Source organism: Pteropus vampyrus, unplaced genomic scaffold (genome assembly GCF_000151845.1).
Source record: "Pteropus vampyrus isolate Shadow unplaced genomic scaffold, Pvam_2.0 Scaffold152, whole genome shotgun sequence".
Lineage (NCBI taxonomy): Eukaryota > Metazoa > Chordata > Mammalia > Chiroptera > Pteropodidae > Pteropus > Pteropus vampyrus.
In genome coordinates this window covers 4,694,741-4,711,812 of record NW_011888933.1, presented here as the reverse complement: position 1 = coordinate 4,711,812, position 17,072 = coordinate 4,694,741, and the positions used below count along the sequence as shown (strand labels likewise).

The following is a 17,072-nucleotide window of genomic DNA, read 5'->3' as shown; positions in this document are numbered from 1 at the left end:
TTTTGGATATTTCATATAAATGGGATCATATAATATGTAACCTTTTGTGTCTGTCTTCTTTCACTCAATAAAATGTTTTAAAAGTTTATCCACGTAATAGCATGCATCACTGTTTCAAACCTTTTATGGCTGAATAATATTTCATTGTATGAATATACCACATTTTGATTATCCATTCATCAGTGGATGGACACTTGAGTTGTTTCCATCTTTTGGCGGTTGTGATTAGTGCTGCTATGGGACCACGATTTTTTTTTAACTTAAATAGAATCTGATTTGCAGATTTGTGTTTGTCGGTATCCAAGACCTACCAGGCCACTTGGTAGTGCTGGGTTTCAAGTTGAAAACTAGCAGGGAATTAGAGCCATGTTAGTTTAACAGATCTTCAGAAGATGGTGAATGATGGTAAAGGCATAGAGTGAGAGAGAATTAATCTAGAGTTAAGAATTTGGGGCTTCCGATCTTAGTTCTGCCACCAATACACTGTGCATATACTTTTGGTAGATCATTTCACCCCCCTGGGCCTTTATTTCTTGATCTATAAAGTGGGAGAGCATAACTCACTAATATTTCTTCTAGCTCCAGGATTTGATGCTTGCAACGGGCTCTGTAAACACACTGTGTTCCTCATCTAACACACCTTTCTCTACCATCACAGCAGCTATCACTTACACTGGAAAGAAGTAAAGATGTTCCTTTTCTATGCTCAAGGTGTAAGCATAATGGTTTCTTGTGATCTGGAGGTGTGAAGGAGGTCATGGCCTGAAATCATTTAAATGCTACCATAGCAGCAGGGCTTGAAATAACACAGCTCAAAATATGAAAACAGTGATTGTCTCTGGAACCAAGAAACTGAAATAAGTACTAGAGGCTGAGATTACACCAGCCACAAATCTCATGGGAGAAATGGATTCCATCAAATGTTTGACATTTCCACTGTCACTCATTATAGATAGTTTAGCAGCATTTTGGATTTGAGCGAGTGGGTTATTTAGCATTAAAGAAAATTTGTGTTCACTCTCCAAAGTTTCTTCTCCCTTGCATTAAGGCAAGAAAACAATGATTTGTGAAGTTTCCTCTTTTGGAAAATGGATATTGTACTAGGCCATCTCAACTTGTTCTAAATGGGAATCAGGTACACTTTGAGTGTACCATTCAGGTGAAGAGAGCTGGGATGCATCATAGGTCAAATAATGGACTATTTACCTTTCTCCTGTCCTTTTCCCCTTGATGATGGAATAAGATCTAAATGTGGAGGACTAAAATCTAAAGGCGTGAACTTGGGCAAGCCAACTAACTTCTTAGCATCGGTTTTTCAATCTATATAATAAAGAGGTCACCTATTTTGAAAACATCTATTCTTGCCTACTGATAAAATCACTTACCTAAATTTGTTCCTAGGTGGCTGTGTTGCAACAGGGGTGTAGGGTTAAGAATAAAACACTATCCAACTTTAATTTTACTTGTAGATGTGACAAGCCAAGGAGATTAAGAAATAATCAGAAATAACAATGGCTAAAACCAGAAATATAATAAGAAACCATTATCCATAAATGGAGATAAGAGTTTTGAAAGGGTTTATTTAAAAAAAAATGTAAGGAACTTGGCAATTAGAACATAGATCATCCTACAAATTACTTTGTGACCACAGTTGACATTATCATTTATTAATTCAAAAATACTTTTTATTTTCATTTCTATATAACTAAAGTTCTGATAGGTGAGCATTAACCTTCAACTGAAGCAGCCTCTGCATTTAATTTTGTCATTTAGACCAGTAAATAAGATTTGCTTCCCTGACAATCCTTTTCACTTTCTCTCTAGCAAGGGGACAATGTAGACTGAAAAGCCAGGACTCTATTTGCCCACTAAAGGACTGGCAGAGAATCGTCTATTTTTACCTGACTTCAAGATGTAGATTACAGTTTGCTACGGAATGAAAATCCATCTACCACATTTATTTAAGTGAGTTTTTGCCCAGCTCTTATTTTCACCCTTTAATGGTAACGAACCTAAAACTTCTTTCCAGTCACTTTGCATATCATTTCCTTTCTCTTTAACTCTCTTTCAAAGTGAGATGATTGATAGATCCTTCTTCAGCAATCACTTTGGTAGATGATTTTCTTTTTCCTTTGAAGTCAATTTTGAAAGGAGTTTACTGTGATGAGATAATTAGCACAAAAACACAGAGTATATAACCTTAATTAGGCATGATTATAGGCTCAACGTAATGGGATGTCCTGAAACTGCACGCTATGCAAATATTAGACTTTTCATTCTTCCCATTACATCTGAAACCATCAAGTAAAGGATGTTTTGCAGTATGTACCATAGTCAATGCCAGGTGCAAATCTTTCAACAAAAGTTTTTTTTTTTTTTTTTTTTGGCTATACTACTTGGGGGAAGGACAATAGGAGGGAGTTTAAAAAAAAAAAGCTTAAAGAAACTAGAAAGTTCAATTAAGCTTAGAATGAGCTTTACAAATTTAGAGGAGTTATACGAGTAAGTAAAATGATCCAATTGCTCTACTCAACCCAGTTACTCTGGAATTCTGAAGACACTTCACTGTACACATCACTGTGAATTATGCAAATCTTGAGAGATCTTTCAAATCCAGAAACCACTAAGAGTACTACAAAACCAATCTGGGGTTTACTCAAGCTAGTAGGATATAGGAAGATAGTAAGAAAATGAAATCACAGTGAATCCCCAAGCCCTAATTTTAGCCAATTATTTTCATTTCTTAAAAAAAATTGTAGTAGTAAAAGTACAAAATTGACTTTCCTCTCCCTCCTTACTCTGAAATGACAATATCCAAGGCTATGGTGCACTCAGACATTTGAATATTCAGCTACTGAATAATTGAGAGCTCCGAATACATATTTTTTATATTATGTCTAGAGTTGTGAGTTTTCAGACTCAATCAGGTAGCAAATAAGAAGCTATTTGGAGATGCTGAGCGGGGCAGAAATTCAATAAATGTGTGAGTATTAGAATAGTTAGTACCTGATTTTTAGTCTAATGTACTATCTATTATCTAGAGATGATAATGAAGGAAATGTTTATATAACAGCTGAAGTTTGAAATATGTAGTTTTCTCTGTATTGACTATATGAGCTATATTTTGCTAAGCACATACTATATTCTAGGCACAGTTTTCAATATCTTATTGGTATAGTCCCATTGAATCTTTACAATAACCCTATAAGATAGTTATCATAATTAGCCATATGTTACAGATAAGGAAGCTGAGGATAAGTTCGAAAACTTCATCCAAGAACCCACATCTAGTAAGCAGTAAGTAGAGCCAGGACTTGAACTCGTATGTTTGACTCTAGCCATGCTCTTAACCACTGTGCTGGGCTAATTAGTGCCTATCTGTCCTCCGATGGAATCCTTATTTATTAGGCCTTTCCCGGAGCTGGAAATGAGATGTAAGAGAAATATAAAGAATGGGGACCTAAATAAAAATGTGGAAATTCTCTTCACCTGTTATATACAAAGAAAGTCCTGGTTAAATGCTGTGTGTGTGGTGAGAGTATAAGTGTCGTTGGACTGGAACCTGAAATGAGAGAGACAGAACTGCACATGATGGACTGTAATAAATATACCCCTATGATACAACATATTATTGCAGATGAGATAATAGGCGAAAAAAATAAGTATTGGATAGCAATGAAACCAGGGTTTAAATTTGGTTTTTGCCACTTACCAGCTGTAGAACTGAATCAATCACGGACTCCACAGGACACATGTGGTTTAAATAAAATATTCAATGAAAGCACTAGATTTTGAGAGGTATTAAACTGGCTAGGGGGCAGAGGATGTTAATACATTCAAGTGCTGGTAACAGTGAAAGCTGATACCACTCCCAGAACTGAAAGGACTAGAGGAAGAAATAGTGAGAACTGGCATCTTGGAAGAGGTTTGGGGGCCATCCAACAAGAGTTGTAGTTGTGCAGAACTACTGTTTCTGCTAGAGACAGGGCCCTGAATCTGGAAGAGAGCAGGGAGGAAATACACTGACTTCCATCCTTGTGCCTTTGATTTTCTGCTGGTGCTTCTCATCAGCTGATCCCTCCCAGAAGCCAACTTGCCAGGGAACCCAGTCATCCGCAGGGGTCTGTCTCCCAGGTGGAGAATGGATGCAAGAAGTGGGGTAAAGAATAACCTTGAGCAAGTCCCTTCTTCTTTCTAAATTTCAGTTTTCTTATTTATGCTTACCAAATTAATAGAGGCCTTATTGTTTTTACTTTCCACTTTCTATTTTGAAAAACTTTGATCTTACAAAGAATTTATAAGTACAGTACCACAAACACACAGGTATGCTCTTCACCTAGATTCACCAATTGTTAACATTATGTCACCATTATGTCACTGTTTCTACTAACGCAAAAATAGACACATATTTGTGCTGAACCATTTGAGAGTTGTTTTCCAACACTCAGAAAATTTATCCCTAAATACTTATTTAGAGATAAATAAAAACAAGAATGTTTCCCTACATAACCCCAATACAATGATTACACTCAGCAAATTTAACATTAGTGCAAAGCTATTATCAAATATAGTCTAATTCAAATTTCTCTCTAAATGTCTCAATAATGTACTTTGTAATTGTTTATTATTATCAGTCAAAGATCACACATCAGATTTTGTTGTCATGTCTCCTTAATCTCCTTTAACTGGAACAGTTTTTTAAAATTTTTTTCTTTTTTTAATCTTTCATAATGTTAACATTTTTGAGGAATTGAGAGCTGGTTTCAAAGGTTAGTTGTTTTGCAGAAAGATCCCCATATGGATTTGTCTAATTGTTTCTTCATGATTAGATTTCATTTAAATAATTTTGGCAATAATGGTGCAGAGGTGTTGCGTCCTTCTCAGTGCATTGTATCTGGAGGCACATGATGTCAGAATGTCCCATCATGGGTGATCTTCACTTTGATCACTTGGTAAAGGCAGTAGCTGCTAAATTTATTCATCATCTTTCCCCCTTTGTAATTATCAAGTAACCTATGAGATATGTGAATATATTATGTGAATATATATATATTTTTCACCAACATTCTTTCACCCAGTGGTTTTCGCAACCATTGAATTTTCTTGCTATGGCAGAAATAGTTGCATAAAGATATAATTAGGGAACTTGGTAAGACTTCTTTGAAAGTTTCTATTACAACCCTCATATCTTCTTACATTAAATGATTTTCATTCATTTATTCATTTAATAAATATTTATAGAGTGCTCATTATGTATGTTGGCCCTGTGAAATTTTCATCAGTGGCTTCATAGTTGCCTAAACTAATGTCTTTAGGTCAGATCTCTATCCTGTGCTCCATATTGGCAATTGCTTTCAAGTCTCTTCACCTTACCAACCTGCACAAATGGAACTCACCATCTTTACTTCCTGATCTGCTGTTCTTATACTCTCTATTCCAGTAAATTGCAGCTCTGTTTTCTCAGTGACTCTATAATAAAAAGAGCTCCTATTTATTGAGTGGCCAGCCACCATAGTAGGTCTTTTATACATGTTACATGCATTATCTCATTTAATCCTTGCAATAATCTTCAGAAGTAGGCACCATTTTTTGGAGTACATTGAATTCTCAGTCCCAGACCAACAGCTAGCAAAATTTTATGCTAGGATTCAAATCCACTTCTCATTGACTTTAAAGCCTTTGCTTCAGAGTAGTGATTAACAGCATCACTGGCTTCAAACCACATCTCTACCACTGACTATGGGGGATTGGATAAGACTCCTTAACTCTCAGGGCCTTGGTTTCCTCCTTTATAAACTGGCAAAAGCAATGATTCCTGTCTTGTAGAGTTCTTTTGAGACTTAAATGAGATAAAACTTGACAAACATTTTGAACAATTCCTGGTAGCACCATAATACCTCCCAGACATAAATCTGGTGTCATCCTAAATTCCTTCATCCACTCACTGTTTATGGTTTAATCAGCTTCCTTAGAGGCCTTGTCACCACTGCTGCCTTTGCCTTAGTTTAGACCAAGAGTTGGCAAACCATAGTCCGCAGGCCAAATCCAACCTCCACCTGTTTTTGTAAAATTTTTTTAAATGAAATAAGTCAGGCAGAGAAAGATAAATACCACATGATTTCACTTACCTGAGGAATCTAAGGAACAAAAAGAACAAACTAATCAAAAACAGACTCACAAATACAGAGGACAATCTGGTGACGGCCAGAGGGGAGGGGGGTTGGGGGGATGAGAGATGGAGTGAAGGGTTAGAGAAGTACAAATTAATAGTTGATAGATGGTCATGGGGATGGGGAGCATGGCAGTTAGCATTAATGTAATGGCTAGGTGGAGAGCCTAAGGAGAAAAAGAGCAATTAGGGGGATCATTTTATAAACTACATAAATATCTAATCAATGTACTGTATGCTTGAAACTAATAATAACATAAAATTAAAATTTTTTAAAATTAAGATATAATTGACATTGTAAATACTGTGTTATTGGAACACAGCCATGCTCACTCACTTATGTATTTTCCATGGCTGCCTTCACTCTACAACAGCAGAGTTGAGTAGTGGCAACAGAGACCATGCAAAATCTAACATATTTACTGTCTGCCCTTTTATAGAACAAGTTTGTGAGTTACAGGTTGCCTGGGGCATTGCAATAGTCTCCTTCCTAGTTTTCCTGGTTATGTCTCATTCCTCGCTGAACAGACCCTTCCCACTCTTCTTCCTGTGTGAGAGGGGATTTCCCTAAAAAGTGAGCTCTCATGCCAATTCGCTCCTTATGGTACACTGGCCTTCACTATCAAGAACGTCAGCTTCCGGTTACCGCTGATCCCCATACTAGCTTTGTCTTCTGGCCATAATGAATGCTTTATGCCTTTTCCAACCTTAGCACATGCTGTTCTTTTTATCTGAATACCCACCCCTTCCCTCTGTTCTCAATAATAAGCTCAGGTTTTACCTTCTCGAGAAAGCCCTTTCTGACTTCTATAGGCCGAATGAATAAATTCTCTACGGCTAGTGCAATAATGCAATTCCAGCATTTATGTACTACTCTATCATGATCGTGGGTTTAGGTGTCTGCCCCCACCACTGTTGTGGGTTCCTATCAAGAGCAGAAATGTCGATTTTTCACTTTTGTATCTCCAATGCCCAGTCTGGGATCCGACCCTTAGCAAGTTCCCATTACGTTGTTATTACCTACTGGCATTTTGGCTGCGGTTTAAAAGTTTATATAAGCACTAAGGGACTATAGAGAAAAGGCAGGTCCGGGGAGGCTTCTTGGAGGAGCTGACACTTTAGCTTACTCCTGGAGGATGGAAAGGAGCATGAAACAAGATAATTGAAGAAAAAAGGCAGTAGGAACAGCATGAGTGAAGGTGATGAGATCTGAGAGAGAGGTGTGTTGGAAAAATGACAAGCAGAGGAAGGAGACATGTGAAGACATGCTGAAAGACAGGCTAAAAAGAGAGGTATTAGGTCCACATTCTACAGAGCCTCCTCTGCTGTGCTGAGGTGCATGGACAATGGGAAACGGTGGAGGGCTGGCGTAAGCAAACACCATATTCCATGCTGTGACTGTCTGTATGTCAAGTCCCTTGAAGCATTAAGTATTTTTGTCACCATTCAATCCTAAATTTACACAATTTCTGGAATATCAAAGATTCTTCATAAATGTTTCTTTCATCATTGAAATACATGAAAACGTCTCAGTTTTAAGGGAGGGTCCCCAATGCTTAGTATTCTCTTATAGGATGAACATTTGTCCTGCCTACAACTTCGACAAATTTAAGAACTTCAATCATATCCAGCTTTAGTTTTTGAGTTTTCTGCTTTAAAAATTCCTATAGGAAAAAAAATGTCTATCCTCTTATGGAAGGTTTAAATCTCTTGGATCATTTTGGTTGACTTTTTCTGGACCTCTACAACTCTGGTTTTCTTTGTTGAATTTAGGAAAGCACCTAAATTCTTTCCTAATCTGCAAAACCAGAGGCAAATAAGTTTATTTCTTGTAATTTTGGTATTTTCACTCAACCAAATGCTAAATGTAGCTATGAGAAATAAAATTCTTATTTGTAAAGCATGCCAGTGATGACGCCTCATGGGTAGAATGTAGAGCTTTTATTAATGATGTCCACAGACTAATTCTGTCATTAGCTCAAGGGCTCAGAGAGCTGGTAGCTTAGCGGTTTTGGGGGTGTCGATGAAATTTATTGGGTGCCAAAAGATGCCTAGACAATTGGATAAAATTGGGATTTAAGGGGACTTCTGCACTCCAGGAAATTTTCCAAGTCTCCACTTAGTTATCCTCAAAGTGAAGAAAAAGCTTCAGTTTCAAATTGAGTACATTTTCCATGCATGGATTGGCTTGTTTTTTTCAGTTTTACTTTGAGTGTTTGAGGTTATCTTTTCGACGTAACAGCTAAACCCACGCTTCCTTTCTCGTAAAACCAAAACAAAAAAGGCTTTCTATTCAGGTGCCTTGTACATGTAGTAGATGTCAGAGGATACCTGGGATCAAAGCCAGCTATATATAAAGTCCTTGATTCTGTGTGGGTTCAAACACATTTCAAAGTTCAGGATCCTGAAAGGTTTCGCTCTACTTCCTGAAGACCTGAACACCGCTCCCATAAAGCCATGGCTTGCTTTGGATTCCGGAGGCACGAGGCTCGGCTAGACCTGGCTTTTAGGACCTGGCCCTGCACTGCCCTGTTTTCTCTTCTCTTCATCCCTGTCTTCTCCAAAGGTGAGGTTTTTGGAGCATGAAGGTGGAGGAGGTGTTTCTCTCACCTGGGTTTCATTTATTTCAGCAGTCAAAGACAGTGATTTCTAGCAAAGCCAGACACTAAAGGTAAAAACTCCAGTCTCTTGGCTTGGATAGCTCTGTATTCCAAGGCAGGCTGGGGACAGCTGGCGGCAGCAAATAAACAGAGATACAGCTCATAGCAGAGTGCCAGGCATTGAGTAGGGGCTTAATGAATATATCTGAGTTGGTTTGAGACACATGAGCAATTTCAGACACTTCTGTATGATTGAAAGAAAACACTGTTCAGTGATTTAAGAGAGAAAAGATATCCAGAACCCTGAATACATCTGAGCTTGGAATCAGGGTGAGATCAAAATTTTTCTTTTTAATCATGGGAAGCTTCTTTCCTATTCGATTCAAGGTTTTACAGTCCTCTAATTCATGTCTATAAACTGATTAGCCAGCTTGTTTAAAATTTAAGCCTTCTTTACTCAATTCAAGGTTTTAAGCCCCTCTTAATCAATTCTATAAACTAGTTAGCTAATTACTTAAAAAAATGAAAGCAGTTTGAAATTGTAAAACAACAACAACAACAACAAAAAACAACAACAAAAAGGAGGGATGAAAACAAGCCATTAATCTGTTTGCATAAGATACTTAATTGCTGCCTGATCTATCTGTGGACTTCAGAGGCAGATTCCCCAGTTTTCAGATAAAATAAAGCTCTTTAGAAGTTGATTCCAGGTTTGTTATATGATGTTAAAGGATGAGTGTTTCCAATGAATTTCAGCCTTCTCTCTCTCTAGACCTCGGTTAAGAAACTATGTAGTTTGTGTGACGTAGGTGTTTAAAAGATGTTTGATAACTTAATTTTTACTGGCTAAGACATATTCATATACATGATCTTATTTCACATGTTTTGAACATGTAAAAATTAAATACTCTTAGAAGTATTCAAATTTCCTTTTTAGGAAATTTATCTGAACCTGTAACTGGGATCCTCCCGTTGTGGACACTGGGAAATTGAATGTGACCAGATTTGGTGGTGATAATTGGGAGCTTGCCTGGGGTAGGGCAGGAAACTTGGCTTCTTTTAGGCTCAGAGTCAATACTATAACGATTATTGAGTGTCCATTTGGGCAGGATATAATGGCTGCTCCCAATTATTTATAAGCCAAAGGCAGAGGCTGGAGGAGGTGTGATTAGCGCACAGAAAACCATAATACAGAGCAGATTAAGTTGATTAAGTAGACCTAATGATCAGAGAATGCTCAGAGAGCATCTTTGGCAGACAGAGATGAAGGTTGGGGAAGTGGATTAACCATGGCAAAGGCTGCTGCCGTATTGTTCTTTCTTCGGGGACAGATATTGTCCAGCACAGGTGCTTGAGGAAAAGGTCTAGTGCCTTCCATAAGAGTAATTTGTATACAGGAAGAGGTGTCCTAGAATCTCAGAGTGGAGTGATAGGTTGGGATTGGATCATAGAGGACATCGAATGTTATTTATCTTATTTGTTTTTGGAAGAGTGTTATGTAAGGCATCAAAGTCTTTGAACAGGATGAATGACATGGTTCAATATAGTTTTGGACCACTTGTATTATTGATTGGAGAGAGGTTAGTTATAGAAAAGTTGTTTGACATAAAGCTCTCATATTTTAGATGATGTGAGCCTTTTCGTATAGAGAGCTGGCCTCTCTTATCCTATGGAAGACAGAGAGTAAAAGAACACTTCCCGAAGGTGTTCAGCTGAGGAGAGAGAGTGGCGGGAGACGTGGTGGTGGTGGCAGGGGAAGCCCACAGACATTCACGGCAGGGTTGCCTGAGCCTGGAGAGGAAACGCGCTGGTGTCCTCTGCCCTGTGGCTTCCTTCATCTGGCAGCTTTCTGATAATAATGCAGGGGAAGGGGGTGGTCAACACTGTGAGCCAGGGCATAGCTACTTGTGGGTAATAGAGGTACAGAGCCAGGTAAGTATAGGCAGAGGTTGCTGAGGTATGCTTTGCGATATAAAGCAATAATATTCTATACTGCAGCTTTCAAAATTTCCCTTACTACTCGTGGTTCCTGAACTATAATTCCTCTAGTTTAATTACAACCCTGGAATACCAGAGTTGGAAGGCACTCTGATATCATCTGATCTAATTCCCATTTCCTACATGTGAGGGAAAATGAAGTCCACAGGGAAGGCATGACAAATGGTATATTTCAAGGTAGAGCTAGGTCTTTTGTTTGTCACACTAATGTTCTTCCTGCCACAATCAACTACCTTCAAGCAACTATTTTCCACTAAGGAAACAACTTTATGGAGAGTAGCTTGGAAGACAGCTGAGAGAGGGAAGGAAAGTTGGGGAAGGTGGAGAAGGAAGGGATAGAAAGGGCGATGGGCTTGTTTAAGGGGAAAAGAATAACTTAAAAGTAAAATTGGGGGGTACCCATCAAAGATAAATCTTCTCTGGCTTGAGGTTTTATCTGGGCCCAATGGTGGGTGAGCATGAGTTTACTAAGTTCCCTTTGGTTTTTCCACTTTAGGGGTGCATGTGACCCAGCCTTCTGTGGTGCTGGCTAACAGCCGGGGTGTCGCCAGCTTTGCGTGTGAGTACGTGTCTTCAGGCAAAGCCTCAGAGGTCCGAGTGACAGTGCTGAGGCAGGCTGGCCACCAAATGACTGAAGTCTGTGCTGCAACGTACATGGTAGAGAGTGAGTTGACCTTCCAAGATGATTCTACCTGCATTGGCTCTTCCAGCGGAAACAAAGTGAACCTCACCATCCAAGGGCTGAGGGCCATGGACACGGGGCTCTACATCTGCAAGGTGGAGCTCATGTACCCACCTCCCTACTATGTGGGCATGGGCAATGGAACCCAGATTTATGTCATCGGTGAGAAAAGTCATATCACTAAGCTGACACCTTTTGCATTGCTATCTTCTTTGCATGAAAATAGTTTTGTTCCTTAATTTCAGGTGGTTCATTTTTGGGATTGTGAAAATTCTCTTTAAGAGTTCTCTGGCATTGTAGATAGCCACATGGTAGCCTTCCTTAGTATGGGCGGTAACCCAAATAGTATTCTGACTATATAATAAAATGGGTTGGAGAAGGTCTATATATATTTTTTTTTTTTTTTTTTTTTTTAGTATTAAGTTGGAGTACTCACTCTGGAGTGATAACCATCACCGAGTTTGCCCTTTATGCCTTTGATATGACACTCCTGGGGAAGTAGTTTCAAATAACTAGACTTAACTGTAGCCAAGCAATATTATCGAGGCCTGGAAGCTCGCATTTCTTCCTTTTTTTCACCAATGAGGGGAGTAGGGCCCTAACGCTTAAAGAGTGTCTCAGGAAGGCTCTGCTTTATTTTTCGTTGCAGATCCAGAACCATGCCCAGATTCCGATTTCCTCCTCTGGATCCTTGCAGCAGTCAGCTCGGGGTTATTTTTTTACAGCTTCCTCATCACAGCTGTTTCTTTGAGCAAAATGGTGAGTGCGATGCTGACAATGCACCATTTTTGGTGGGCATACTTTAGTGATAACAACTGACCAGATGACGCTGTTGAGCTTAGTGTTATTGAGATGAAACAATAAATGAAGAAGACGCAAGACAATGGTAAAGAACACGCTAGAGCCCATGGCACTGGCCTTTAGGAGTGTCATTGGGGTTTCAGGATGACTAATATTTTAGATGAGTGTGTTTGACAGTGAATGTTTGTGTGCTTCTGAACAGGGTTTCAGTTTGAGTAACCATTCAAATAACATGGGGCAGCTGTTTTGCTCTTTATCTTTGTGATAATTGTACTTAAGTTAATAACCCTGAAACATAAGATTAGGTTGAGCAAAATGCTCCTGGAGAAGGCCATCTGGATGTATTTTATTCTCTCCCTTAATGGCCCTCTACTTCACCTGGAAGCCATCTCTCAGTGCTACCCAATTTGTGTCTTCTTTGTCCAAGATGTAGCTCTCTACATAAACACCTGTCCAGGGCTCCCTGTTACCCAGTTAGCTTGACTGGGAAGTCTTGCCCTCCCCTACAGTACAGAAAATGAGAACCCCAGTTTTTATCTACTGCAGTTTTTGGTGGAAGAGGCAGAGGTATGGAATCAGACTTCCTATCGGGATTTCTTTCTGATCGTTCCTTTTAGCCACCTCTGCCTAAGCCTGGCTTTGTTACAAACTCTCCCTCTCTTTTCTGCCTCCTTCCCTCCCTTCATCTCTTCCTCTTTTCCTCTCTCCCATTCTCCTTCTCCCAATCCCTTCCTTTCTCCTCTTTCTCTCCTACCTCCCTCTCTCCCTGTTTCCCTTAACACACGCACACACACACACTCTCTCTCTCTCTCTCTTTCACACACACTATTCCAAGATCTTCTCTCAACCTGTTCAGTTGCTTTAGCTTCTTCCTAACTCAATTGCTACAAACAGCCACACAGACTAGTATGTTAGCTCTCAATTTACTGAAGTGATAAAAACTAATGTGGACAGAGAAATAATAAAAAGTATATGAGGAGTGGCGATGAGAAATACAGCTCTCAAACAGGATAAAAAAAGTTTATTATATTATCAAACTTGTCTCTTTATAGACTGCATCCAGTCGTTTATCTAGGTATTTTGGGTGTTCTTTCTGAAGCTTTCTCAAAGCCTCTTTCTGCTATCTTCCAGTTAGGGAAAGTGACTACTATTTTACATCTATAGCACAGAACTATTTATCTAAAATGAATTTTAATAGTTGAATAAAAAAAAATCTCCTGGGGTTTATAATTCTGTATGTTGTGAACATCCATTTTTCAGTAGGGTAGGGACCCAATATTTCTTGAGTCCTATTATGGTTAGAAGTGGCTTCTGTATTCCTCAACAATAATTACTGTTTCCTTCTGTGTTTGGCAGCTAAAGAAAAGAAGCCCTCTGACTACAGGAGTCTATGTGAAAATGCCCCCGACAGAGCCAGAATGTGAAAAGCAATTTCAGCCTTATTTTATTCCCATCAATTGAGAGACCATTATGAAGAAGAAAGACAATTTTCTAATTTGAAAGAGCTGAGGCAATTCTACCTTTTTGCTATCCAGTTATTTTCATTTGTTTGTGTACTTTGGGGGAAATTCATCTCTCTTTAATGTAAAGCTGGATGCAGAACACAAAGTAAGTGTACTACGATTTAAAGCAAAGGAGCAGGAAAACAGCCAGGATATTTCTGTCACATCAGATCTAATTTTAGTAAAAGCATCACTTGGGAGCAATATGAGGATACAGCATTATGATGTGGAATCAAGGAAATAAGTTAGGGAATGGTACAGTCCAGAGAAAGCAAAAGAAGTAAGAAAGCGGTCAGTATTGTACACAACTTGTATTTACATGTTAGAAGTTTCTAGCTGAAATGATGTTTTCACATTAAATTTTCATGCCCTGTTATTTTTCTTAACAAGTATGTAATTAAATGAATGCTTTAAAAATACTCACATGGCTATATTTTAGCCAGTGATTCCAGGAGTTGTATTGTACCAATATGTATTTTTTATTTGATAATATTGTGCATGGGGGCCGCATGTGCTTTTATGTACTTACTGATAGTTTGAATATAAACACTATATGGCAGTGTCTTCCCACCTTGGGTTCAGAGGAAGTTTGGTGAAGGGGCTCAGGACACTAATACACCAGGTAAAATACAAAGTTACCTGCTAACTGGCTTGGAAACTGGATGAGGTCATAGCAGATTCTTGCAGACATGTTGGACTCAGTTGATGTTGACATGCGCTTTGGGCTTTTATGCCAGCTTCTTTTAATGGTTCGCAAGAAAGCCAAAGCTGGCGATATCTGACTTAACTCAATAGAACACCATTGTTGAGACAATGGCTTATTCCGGGAGTCCTATAGGTGCAAACTTCTAGGAAGCTCCATTTACACAGAGCCCCACTTCTTTACACATGGTTAATGCCATGGATAGAAAAAAGAAGGTGGCAGAATGGGGTGCATGAAGGTTTCTGAAAACTAACACTGTTGGTGTTTTTTTAAATCAATATTTTCCATGAAAATGCAACAACATGTATAATATTTTTAATTAAATAAAATCTGTGGTGGTCATTTTCCAGAGTTATCTTTATCTTCCTTGTTTTTGAGTATTGTGTATGAGTTTGTTTTTGATTGATTTGTTCAAGCAGTAAGTGGGGGTCTCCCAAATTAGAAATACTGGGAACGAACTGAAAAAAATCCAAAAAGGCAAGTAATTCTTCGTGAATCAGCTGTCTACCAACCCATTACCTGTAAGCTATTCTTGGAAGGAATTCAGCTTCTGTCTTGTTGAATTCTTCACAATAGATATAGCAGTCCTTGATAAATCACACAGCTCTGTCTTTAGCAAAGGTTCTTCACCTCTTCTTTTTTACCCACAGCTTTCTCAGTTACCATGGCAACTCTAGTGTTGCACAGCATGCCCCTTGCAGCCATTTTGATCTGCTTCCATGGCAAATAGAGCTTTTCCTTGTACCTTCCAAATGGACTATTTCGCAAATGTAGGGAAAACATACCTGTGGTTCTGTGTTGCTATCAGCTGGTGGGCCTGGTCCTGGCCCACTGAGCCCTCTGTGATTCTTGGTTAACCAATTGTAGCCTCAGCCTGCTTGGGTTCCACACAAGGTTTCTTATTCTTGACCTTCACATCCTGTTATTGTCTCATGAAATGATTTTCTGTGTGAACAGAGACCACTTGTATCTGAATCAGCTGATTCAAGTGCTTAACCTCAGATGCACTGAATCAGAATCTTTGAGCAATGGAGCCAGGAATTTGCTCTTCCAACCAGCTCCCACTGCTTCTTATACCCATCATGTTTGAGAATCACTGCTTAGGGAGCTCTCTCCCTTTCGCTCATTATAGTTTTCTCTCTCTCTCTCCTCCCCTCCGCTCCCACCCTGCCAGCAAATGCTAACAAACGAGACAGCACATAGTAAAGATTTGTTAAATAAAAATGAATAGGTCTTCCAAAACCTAGAATGAGCTCCTGTTCGTCTTGCTCTCTTGGCCTTTGGCTGGAAGCCATGGAGAAGCACACAGTTTAGAAGACCCAGTGGATAGTACGATGCCATTTCTACTCCTTCAAATGCCTTCAGAGAGATCATTCTTTTCCACAGTTGATGGCAGATCTAAATGACAGAGAGGATCTTAGACAAGGGACCTCTCAGGTATCTTTTAGACACCGTCAGGCAATGGGCTACTTTATATTAGCTTAATACCTCCTCTACTATCACCTGAAATTCTACCATTAGCTATTCACTGAGTTAAGCATTATATTCTTCATCAGTCTCAATCTTGAAAGAATAAAGTACTCCTTAGCTCAAAAAATTTTCCTTATGGAAGAAGAAATGAGCAAAAAAGACTATGACCTAAGAGTTCACTGAAAGGGGAGAAAGAAAATATGGAGTAGGGGCATCCGGGCACTAAATGAAAGCCTCTTCTATTCCTGATTTTACTTATAAGGGTAGATTTCAGGTCCTTTCCCTGCAATACTCAGAGAGATTCATTGCTCTCAAAAGACCACTGTTTCATGTCATTCCAACCTTTACCACTATCTTCATCTCTGGGATCAGGGTTTTGGGGAAACCCAAAGATTCTGCTCATTTAAGTGGGACTTGGTCCACCATGGAGGGGGAGACTGGGCAACATAACCCTTCTCTGTGAAACCACTGGTCCTAGGTAGGAATGTGGATGACAAGGGGAACAGGATAAACTTACCATGGGCTGCCTGGGTCAGCCCCAACTCTTACCAGTTCCCAGCACTTAACTCTGCTCATCTTCCTTCCAACATGGTATTCTCATTTATGCTACTTCTTGTTTCCTGATCTCTCACTCCCAAATACCTTTATTCCTCATTTTCACATCCATTGGGACTCATCTCAAATTCTGCCTCCACCATCAGATTCACTGATACCTCGAGACCACATGGATATCTCCCCTTCTGTTTTGCAACTATTCTTGGTTTCATCTCTAATAATTTCAAATGCGTATGTCTTTCTCCCTGGCTTGAGTGGGAACTTCTCCAAAATAGGAATCATCACAGCTTTAGGTACACAGTAGATGCTCAGATAAATGTACTGAAGAGTTGGGGAGCTAGGACATCTGGGACTATGGGAAGGCCAACTGTCTTCTATGCAGAACCTGGCTGTGTTTTCTTAGGTGGCTTCAGCCTAATCTCTTTCCTCTTCGACCAGCAGAACTACATGTAAGTCAGTCTATCTCTTGACTTAAACCTTTAAGTCTGGAATGTGAGCTCCAGCTGGCTACCACACACCACACATTCTACTTTTATCTCAATCCAGTCTTCTTATCTTTTTTTTTTTTTTTTTTTTTTGGATGGGGAAGGCA

The 17,072-nt window shown here is 39.2% G+C and overlaps 1 protein-coding gene across 2 annotated transcripts; it reads left to right on the top strand.

Moving 5' to 3' along the window:
* Nucleotides 1-8,496: 8,496 nt before the first annotated feature.
* On the top strand, nt 8,497-14,028 carry CTLA4 (cytotoxic T-lymphocyte associated protein 4). 2 transcript variants are annotated; one of them, XM_011369688.1, is made up of 4 exons: nt 8,497-8,735; nt 11,264-11,611; nt 12,099-12,208; nt 13,607-14,028. In XM_011369688.1, the coding sequence occupies exons 1-4, from the start codon at nt 8,627-8,629 to the stop codon at nt 13,709-13,711; spliced, it is 672 nt and encodes a 223-aa protein (XP_011367990.1). In that variant the 5' UTR covers nt 8,497-8,626; the 3' UTR covers nt 13,712-14,028. The 2 variants fall into 2 exon arrangements, with proteins under 2 accessions (XP_011367990.1, XP_011367991.1); XM_011369689.2 differs by lacking the exon at nt 12,099-12,208 and having other exon boundaries at nt 8,552-8,735; nt 13,607-13,674.
* The last annotated feature ends 3,044 nt before the right edge of the window (nt 14,029-17,072 follow it).

Coding starts and splice junctions, on each gene's coding strand:
- CTLA4 (XM_011369688.1), top strand. CDS start 8,627: ATGGCTTGCTTTGGATTCCGGAGGCACGAGGCTCGGCTAGACCTGGCT. Junction 11,612..12,098: donor AACCCAGATTTATGTCATCG/GTGAGAAAAGTC, acceptor TTTTCGTTGCAG/ATCCAGAACCATGCCCAGAT. Junction 12,209..13,606: donor CTGTTTCTTTGAGCAAAATG/GTGAGTGCGATG, acceptor TGTGTTTGGCAG/CTAAAGAAAAGAAGCCCTCT.